The sequence below is a fragment of the Littorina saxatilis genome, linkage group LG11 (assembly GCF_037325665.1).
Source record: "Littorina saxatilis isolate snail1 linkage group LG11, US_GU_Lsax_2.0, whole genome shotgun sequence".
NCBI classification, from domain to species: Eukaryota; Metazoa; Mollusca; class Gastropoda; order Littorinimorpha; family Littorinidae; genus Littorina; species Littorina saxatilis.
In genome coordinates this window covers 29,594,463-29,604,462 of record NC_090255.1, presented here as the reverse complement: position 1 = coordinate 29,604,462, position 10,000 = coordinate 29,594,463, and the positions used below count along the sequence as shown (strand labels likewise).

The window sequence follows — 10,000 nt, the reverse complement described above, 5'->3', positions numbered from 1 at the left end:
CTCACACAGCGAAGTTGAGCAAAATCAAACAAGAACTCATGCAGTTTGGGCAATCCCAAATCATATTTTTTACGACGCGGGGAAGCCAGTTTATAAAATTTGCCGGCACCTTCGCATACGTTTCACTTGTGAAGGAGATTCCCAAGGGCGCCGTTCATAATATGGGACTCGAACCGGCAAACGTGTAACATGAGGGACCCACATGGCTAAACTCGTGATAGACCGTAGTTCCAAATTGTACCATGTTTTCTCATGAATTATCATTCGTTGCCTCAGTTGCTTCCCTTGCCTTGTTGACGTCATGTGTGGTGCTAAGCGGTGAGCATTATTTGTTGAATATTATTAATAAATAAATCACGTTTTGCTATTTTTGTCTTCTTGAAACGGGGCCCGCGCGTTGGCGTCGATATGACAGAATTGACATTATGTAAACATAAAGTGTGCAAGAAATATTGAGACACTTATTGTAACCCAAGTATAACCTTTATACCAGTGTTATTTTATTGAAACTTTCTATGTCTTTAAAGGCATTTGACTTGGCTAACTTGCACATTTTTTCGGATTGAAGATTTCTGGCACAGGGTGTCACGTGACGATCCAGCCGTGTCGAGTTTTGGGGTACCCTCTTACGACATACATGTATGAGCGGCTGTCACTTGTCCCCTGTGAAAGAGATTTTCAGTCCGAAAAGTGTGCCAGGAAGCCATGTCAATAGCCTTTAAGAGCGTGAAAAGTTGGAATAAGATAACATGACATGAGAATTTTTAGTTGAAGTACAAAAAGAGTCGCATTATTTTATGTGTGCTCAGTTTGCTGGGTTGAAATGTGCGTATTATCATTACAGATACCAAACAACAGCAACAGCAACAGCAACAACAACAACATCAACATCAACAACAGACTGAAAGAGCCCCGCCTCACCCCCCCACCCCCCCCCCCCCCCCTTAAAAAAGAAGAGAAATAAAACGTGAAAAAAACCCACAAAAACTTGCCAAAAATAATCAGCCGTATCAATTACACTTTAATCATTGTAATCCACAATTTCTGTTTGATTTTGTTGTAATTTCCGCCGTTCCAGATGCCGTCCGCTTGGAGAGTGGGAAGCACGTGTCCAGGTCCAGACGACAACTGGCCACCACGGCCAATACTGTGGAACTGTTGCTTGTACTTGATAAACAGGCCTATGACAAGTCAGTGTCTGTTTATGCAATTTATAGAGTGTAACCTTGTTGTTAAAGAGAAACGATATCCATACCCCCCCCCCCCCCTAAAAAATAAATTAAAAAACCCATAAAACATCCACTACAAAACACCATCCAATGCGTTTTTTTTAAATTCTCTCTTTAATTCTTTGATATCAAAAGCCAAAAAAAGTTCGAAAAGGCGTAAAAAAGGTAAACAATGGCGTCACGTTATAAATAATCTGTCACTTATTTCTCATGTCTCCCTAGAAGCGACAAAGAATTTCGAGAACGGAGTTTTCCTCTGTGACTTCAACATATCAGCAGCAGAACAGTAATCGGAAGGTCACCGCCAGGTTATGCATCAGTATCGTATATCATTAAATGTTATTTGCATTTTTGACCAAGTCAGACACTTGATACAGATCAAAATAATCTTTGTTCTACGAAACGGTGTTCTGAAGAAAAATTCTCTTTAAAGTGAAATTCTGTCGGATCACGAGGGGCGTCACAATAAGTAAGTTAATTTGGAAATCATAGATGTGTTTATTAGACAACAGGCATCGTTTTTAAGATCGATACGTTGGTTTGTCTACGCATAAAATGTGCATAATTTGGCGCTGTCATCTCCATTTCGTTTTCAAGAAATCTCTATATTAACAGCTATTGGGTTTTCAGCGTAGCAATAGGGTCCGATATTTAGACGAGACAAGTATAACTGATGCCGACGAGTCGGAAGACGAGTCGCATTATACTTGTTCGAGTCTAAATATCGGACCCTATTGCTACGCTGAAAATACAATAGCGATTATATAGCTGTTCTGACCTTGATTTGTTGTTCCAAACTTACAAAATGAGAGTTTTTGCGTCGATACGTTGATCTCAGGTTTTGATAGCAGACGCCGTTTCTTATGCGCATTAGTTTTGCGCAGGCGCCACACTCACTTTGGAAAAAAACCATCGATTTGACAACACAGCTGTTAAACAGCTTTTTATTAGTTCATTCGTATACAACAAAAAGAAGTTTGAGTTTTTTTTAAAACAAGACTACTTATGAAGAAAACCAAAACACAACATCAACGGAAAACTAGAAACAACTGAAGAACTAGGATGCAACAAGGGGAGGAGAAGAGAACAGCTAATCCGTACAACGCAAGCAGACGCAGCGAAGTTTTCAGTTTGGTGAATGGCATTTATACATGTCTCGTCACGAAGCGAATTTTTCAACCTCAGTTATACACGACTACATGAATGTTAGTGCCATGGGTTGTACATCAATACTGAGAGGGGAAGTGGGGTATTTAGTGTGGAGTTACGAGATAAGAAAAGCCGAATGCGAAAGTTTGTTTCAGTCGGCAACTCAGCTCACAGGCACACACAAACGGCTGTTCCGTTTTACTCCCCTGTTTGTACTACATCTTTCAACTTTGAGCATTTTGTGGTGTTTAGGGACAGAAAATAATTGGTTTAGTCCTGTTTCATCGGGAAGTTAGCAGAAAAGGGTATGCTATCGACATTTGTAAAGCTGAAAAACATTCCCGAGAAGAATTTCAAGTTGTCAGTGCAGCCTACTGTTGTCGATCAGTGAAACATCGTGTGGTACAGATGGGTAAACCGGAACCATGCGTCTTTGTTATTGACAATATGCTTTTGGATATTGGCAAAAATGGCCGACTTCCGTAGCATTATGCTTTGATGATCGGAAGAGACCATCCAATCACAGCCCCCGAATATAGCTATTCCGCCGTCGGCATTATACTTGCTCGTCTAAATATCGGACCCTATTGCTACGCTGAAAACACAATAGCTGTTAATAGTAAACGTCTATCACATTATGAGCCACTTCAAATAAAACCAGATAAAGAATAATGTTGAGTTTAATGATGTCAACTTCGTAGTAGCGGCAGAAAAAAATTCAAGATCGGATAATTATGTGGTTTGTGTACACGCACAATTTGCAATTTTGTCTCTAATTTCGTTTTGAATAAGAAATCAGATTCTGTTGGATCACAAAGGACGTCACTTTAAATCAAAAAAAGATTCAATGTGAAATTTACGATGTCCAGTTTTCATTACAGAAAGAATTATTTCAAGTTCGGGGTGTTGGATTGTATGCGTCGAAAAAGTGCAAAATGTAGCGCTGCCATCTTGAATTCGTTCTTGAAAAGAGTCTGTCTACGGGGACATTTTATCAGATCTCGAGGGCCTTAAAAAAATACTCTCATACAAAATATTTTTGAGATTCAAGATTTTCATTTCACATGACAGAAAAAATATGTTCAAGACCGTTGAAATGATTCATCTGTTCGTTTGAATTCGTTCCTTATACATTGTATAAACATATCTTTGAAGAGCTATATTATGTGAGATCAGAAACTCTGAGATTTAAGTAAATGTGCACGGGTTTAGTCTGCAAGCATTATAATTATCTGACAGCACCGAAGAAAATAATCGTTGAACACAATCGGATGACTCTGGCGCAAAAGGTTCTGCACAAGGAGATGTTCCCCTATTAACATTGATTTAAATTAATTAGCTTAATTACCGATTTATTTTTTAAAAATCGAGTTAATCATGGCAGCGAATTTTCTTTGGACTTCTTTTAGTTGAATAAGCCAGGAAAAAAACTTCTACAAAATGGCGTCTTAAATATTAAATGTCTTTAATGTTAAATTTAACAGAAACTTTCTCCAAAATGGTGCCTTGAATTTTATAAATATCTTAAAGTTAAATTCGCTATTAAACTTCTCCAAAATGTCGTCTTGAACACTGCTTATGTTGAAGGTTAAATTCGACAGAAAATGTATCGAAATTGGCATCTTGAATATTATAAATCTTAATATCATATTGGACAGAAAACGTGTCTAAAATGGCGTCTTGAATACTATATACCTTCAAGGTTAAATTTGACGAAAAAGGTCTCAAAAATGGCGCCTTGAATACTATACATCTTTAGTTAAGTTTAAATTTAACAGAAAAACATTTCCAAAATGGTGTCTGGAATACCATATTATTTTTTGCGTTAAATTCGACAGAAAACTTGTCCAGAATCGTGCATTTTAATTATATCTAACTCTTTGTTGACCAGGTACCTTGCACGCAATAACAATGATGTTGCGCTGGCCAGACAAGAGATTGAGCGCTACTTTGCTGGAGTGGTCAAAGAGACCAATGAACGGTTGGCTAAACTAGCGAATGGGGGCTTCTCTCTCAGGGTCAGCTTGACCAGTATCATCTCTTTAACGGTATGTTTTGGTACGGTGTGGTAGCAAAGAGAGAGAGAGAGAGAGAGAGAGAGAGAGAGAGATAGAGAGAGAGAGAGAAAGAGAGAGTGTGTGTGTGTGTGTGTGTATGTGTGGGTGTGCGTGTGTTCAAGTGTGAGTGTGTGAGTGTGTGTGTGTGTGTGTGAGAGAGAGAGAGTGTGTGTGTGTGCGTGCTTGTGTGCGTGCGTGCGTGCATGTGTGTGTGTGTCAGTGTGTGGGGGGGGGGGGGGGGTGTTACTTGTTAATGTGACTGTCAGTGCGCTGAATCGAGTAAACTAGGCAACTGCGTTAGCCAAAAGAGTGATTTTACTCTTTTTTTTTAAAATAAGTGGTATCTGCTTAATTGGACACCAATGGACAAATTACGCACTATTGCAGACAACAGCGGAATCGAGCGCAACGGAAAGCAACAGGATCGGAAATAACGTCAACAGCAGAAACGCCCTGCTCGCTTTCCGAAACCAGGCACAGGCTCTGGAACCTACCAACAGACACGACTATGCAGTGCTGGTCACAGGGTAATGACGACGACGACGACGATGATGATGATGATGATGATGATGATGATGATGATGATGATGATGATGATGATGATGATGATGATGATGATGATAGCCTTGAGCCTACCACAGACATGTACATGACTGACGTGTCTGACACTGGGTAACGACGATAACGACGACGACGACGACGACGAGGATGCTGCTGTTGCTGCTTCTCCTGCTGCTGCTGCTCCTGCTCATGATGATGACGTAGACGAATGCGATGATGATGCATATGATAGAATTGCACCTACCAACAGACATGACTTTGACTGACGTGCTTGACACTTGGTGACGGTGATGATGATGATGATGATGATGATGAGGATGATGATGATGATGATGATGATGATGATGAGGATGATGAGGATGATGATGATGATGATGTGCATGGTGTGCATGATGATGATGATGATGATGTGGTCTGAACTATGATGATAAAGACGACGACGATGACGAGGAGGAGGGGGAGGACGAGGTATGGGACAGAACGAGATCCAAGTAGTCCTGGGTTTACTCGCTTCTAAACGGGACATTTCTCATTACCATCGTGTTTCTAATTTGGGGTGATGGGAGAGTGGGGACGGAGCGTGAAGCGTGAGATGGATTGTTGATGTGAGCCCAAGTCTCGTTGTGCTTAGTTTCAACCACCGATTGTTTTTCATCAACAGGTATGACCTCAAGAGGGAGGATGGCACAGAGACCGACGGTAAGTATTTGTCTGTCTTACCTTTGTCCAACGGCTTGTATTAATAACAAAACAGAGCAGCAAATATCACAAGGCCAAAAAAAAAATAGGTCTGTTTACGGTAACCCGACCGACCCTATTTTTTTCGCGCGACCCTAGACTTTTTTTGGCATTTGGGGAAAAAAAAAATATATTTTGGTTTGTTTTGCAAAATAACGTACAAATATGGTTTTTTGGAAAAAAAAAAAAATCCCGACCTACCGACCCTATTTTTTTGGCCTATGTTACCGTAAACAGACCTATTTTTTTGTGGCCCAAACACACAGTTCAAACATTATGCAATGGAACCACCCTTTTAAGACTCCCCCCCCCCTCCTCAAATACCATCAAACACCCCTCTCCTCTAGACCCTAGTTTTTCAGATTTTCCATTACCGCTATTGTTAGACTCCTTTCCTAAAAAAAAACCCATGATTTTCTCAGTTGTGTGGTGGTGTGAAAAGGGGATTCCACTACAATTTCAGCTAGTTCGTCGTTTAGGGTCTTGAGAGTCTTTGCATGTATGCGCATTTGAAAGAAACTTTCACCATGACCAGACCATTTCACACGAAAATCGCTCCGTTTTTTACATTTAGTCACGTTTTGACTAAATGTTTTAACGTAGAGGGGGGAATCGAGACGAGGGTCGTGGTGTATGTGCGTGCGTGTGTGTGTGTGTGTGTGTGTCTGTCTGTCTGTGCGTGTGTGTATGTAGAGCGATTCAGACCAAACTACTGAACCGATCTTTATGAAATTTGACATGTAAGTTCCTGAAAATGATATCCCCGGACGTTTTTTTCTCTCATTTTTTCGATAAATACTGTTGATGACGTCATATCCGGCTTTTTGTAAAAGTTGAGGCGGCACTGTCACACCCTCATTTTTGGTTTAAACATAAGTTTATTTTAACAAAGGTTACAATCATGACATGTATACACCCTCATTTTTCAGTCAAATTGATTGACATTTTTGTAAAGCAATCTTCGGCGAAGGCCGGACTTCGGTATTGCATTCAGCTTGGTGGCTTAAAAATTAATTAATGACTTTGGTCATTAAAAATCTGAAAATTGTAATATTTTTTTTTTATATAAAACGATCCAAATTTACGTTTATCTTATTCTACATCATTTCCTGATTCCCAAAACATATAAATATGTTATATTTGGATTAAAAACAAGCTCTGAAAATTAAAAATATTAAAATTATGATCAAAATTGAATTTCCGAAATCGATTTAGTGACAATTTCATCTTATTCCTTGTCGATTCCTGATTCCAAAAAACATATATATATGATATGTTTGGATTAAAAACACGCTCAGAAAGTTAAAACGAAGAGAGGTACAGAAAAGCGTGCTATGCAGCACATCGAAACCACTACCGCGCTGAACAGGCTCGTCAGTTTCGCTCCGTTTTGCACAAGCGGCGGACTACTGTCATTGTGAAAAAATGCAGTGCGTTCAGTTTCATTCTGTGAGTTCCACAGCTTGACTAAATGTAGTAATTTCGCCTTACGCGACTTGTTTCAAACTAGTTTTGTACTACTGTACACTTTTGATAATCATTCTTTTGATGAAAGTGCAAAATTGACGACTTGCAGCACAAGACGTCAGAAATTGAGTCTAAGTATATCTGACCCCAGCAGTTAAGGATATTTTCTCAAACTGTTGCAAGATGTTTGCCTGCTTCACTTCTCCCCCCCCTCCCCCTTTTGTTTTGAGAGAGAGGGTGGTGGTGGTGGTGGTGGTGGTGGTGGATACTGATGAACGTACTTTTTACAACTTAGTTCTGACTAAAAGTGCATGCATATTTTTCCAAAGTTAAGGGCCGGTCACACAATGCATTAATTTTCATCGTAGAGGCATGTTATTTTAGTGCATTATTTCCTCAAAATGCAAGCTTTTAAACACAACTAGTGAACACGGTTCGTGGCCAGGAGCTTGTTATGAATCCTGCTCCAATGAATAAAACACTTCCAAAAACATGATTTGCTTTGTTGTTGTATTTTCAGTCCGAACTTTTGGTGGTGGAGTTTGCTCGGATCAGAAGCGAGGGTTGATCGAAAACTTTTGCACAGAGCGGACATCGCTGGCTCTGACCAGAGTTATTTCCCTTGCGTAAGTATTTGAACAAATAAGCTTAATCTCTCTATGGTCACAGACTGCCGTTGCTATGGAAACAGCCGCCATATTGGATTTCTAGGAAACGGTTTTACAGCGACATCATACATCAGAAATGCATGATATTTGGCACAATGATACACAAGACTTATATCTGCAATCACATAGAACGATTTCTTTTTTTTACTAAAGACTACAGTTGAATTTTAAATTAATTTTTGTAATAAGGAATAATGAATTTCTAACCACATATTCATTAACCCTTATTACAAAAACTAATTTAAATTCAACTGTAGTCTTTAGTAAATAAATCATTCTGTATGATTGTAGATATAAGTCATGTGTATCATTGTGCCAAATATCATGCATTTCTGGTGTATGATGTCGCTGTAAAGCCGTTTCCTAGAAATCCAATACGGCGCTGTTTATGCCAGTTTCCATAGCAACGGCAGTCTATGTCCTTTAGTATTCGCAGATTTTTCATTTCTTTTATAAGTCACTTCAATAACTACCCCAAAAACAAAGTAATTCCATGTATTCTCCAAGTTTAAATTTGGTCATTTTAGTGCCTCACATTGCCTTAAAATGTCAGTGGACAAACAAACATGATTATATCAGTTCGTAAGCAAAAACAAACCAAAGCGCTATTTTTCATCAATTTACAACGCCCCTCACATACTCCTTTTTTCCTTCCAGGCTAAACGCAAAATACGACGGCGTTGCGAATCTGTGCGCTGACGCTGAGTTGGTCATGTCACCCGTGTCTGAAATTCCTGCAGCCAGTCAGAGAGAAAACCCTTTCGCCTTCTCCGCCTGTTCTGCCAATGAGATCCGCCAATACTTGTGAGTAGAGCGTATGTGTAAATCGAAATGTGTGTGTGTTCTTTTTTTCAACAATATTTATAGAACGATAACAGATTAACTGGGATGAAAAATGTACTGGTAATATGTCATATGAGACATACTGATATGAAAACGTCACCTTTTGTCATTGTCTCTGTAATGTTATCACGAAATGCTCTACTTTCTGTTTAACATTAGGAATAACGACTTAAACTCGCGATGTCTGAGGACGCAGGATGTGTTATCACAAAATGCTCTGCTTTCTATTTCACACTAAAAGGACGCAGGATGTGTTATCACAAAATGCTCTGCTTTCTATTTCACACTAAAAGGACGCAGGATGTGTTATCACAAAATGCTCTGCTTTCTATTTCACACTAAAAGGACGCAGGATGTGTTATCACAAAATGCTCTGCTTTCTATTTCACACTAAAAGGACGCAGGATGTGTTATCACAAAATGCTCTGCTTTCTATTTCACACTAAAAGGACGCAGGATGTGTTATCACAAAATGCTCTGCTTTCTATTTCACACTAAAAGGACGCAGGATGTGGTATCACAAAATGCTGTGCTTTCTATTTCACACTAAAAGGACGCAGGATGTGTTATCACAAAATGCTCTGCTTTCTATTTCACACTAAAAGGACGCAGGATGTGTTATCACAAAATGCTGTGCTTTCTATTTCACACTAAAAGGACGCAGGATGTGTTATCACAAAATGCTGTGCTTTCTATTTCACACTAAAAGGTAGCAGGATGTGTTATCACACAATGCTCTGCTTTTTATTTGACACTATGATGTCGCAGGATGTGTTTTTACAAATGCTCTACTGTCTATTTGACACTAGGAATAACGAGATAGCCACACAATGTCTGAGGACGCAGGACGTGGCAAATCCTCTGAACATTGCCGCGCTGACCACCACAGAACTCGGACAACAGTACAACGCTGACGTCCAGTGCGCCCTGAGACTCGGCACAGGGTCCACTCTCTGCAGGGTAAGACGTAAGACATATAAGGCGTAAGACATGTGACATGAGTCATTAGACGTAAGATGTTATACATTAGACATACAAGACGAAAGAGATAAGACAGAAGACGTAAAACATAAGACGTGAGACAAAAGATGTTAGGCATAAGACGTGAGGCATAAGACGTAAGGCATAAGACGTGAGGCATAAGACGTAAGGCGTAAGAAGTAAAGCATAACACGTAAGGCATACGACGTGAGGCATAACACGTGAGGCATAAGACGTAAGGCATAAGACGTAAGGCATAACACGTGAGGCATAAGACGTAAGGCATAAGACGTAAGGCATAACACGT

At 39.7% G+C, this 10,000-nt stretch overlaps 1 protein-coding gene across 1 annotated transcript in view; it reads left to right on the top strand.

Annotated features, from left to right (window-relative positions):
• Positions 1-119: 119 nt before the first annotated feature.
• LOC138980210 (mucin-5AC-like) overlaps positions 120-10,000 on the top strand; it is a 19,771-nt gene continuing 9,890 nt past the window's right edge. Inside the window, exons 1-8 of the mRNA XM_070353048.1 lie at positions 120-318; positions 1,079-1,190; positions 4,270-4,426; positions 4,823-4,962; positions 5,658-5,695; positions 7,722-7,827; positions 8,527-8,673; positions 9,522-9,672. Coding sequence (XP_070209149.1) covers positions 243-318; positions 1,079-1,190; positions 4,270-4,426; positions 4,823-4,962; positions 5,658-5,695; positions 7,722-7,827; positions 8,527-8,673; positions 9,522-9,672 — 927 coding nt within the window. The 5' untranslated portion in view covers positions 120-242. The remainder of the gene's footprint in view (positions 319-1,078; positions 1,191-4,269; positions 4,427-4,822; positions 4,963-5,657; positions 5,696-7,721; positions 7,828-8,526; positions 8,674-9,521; positions 9,673-10,000) is intronic.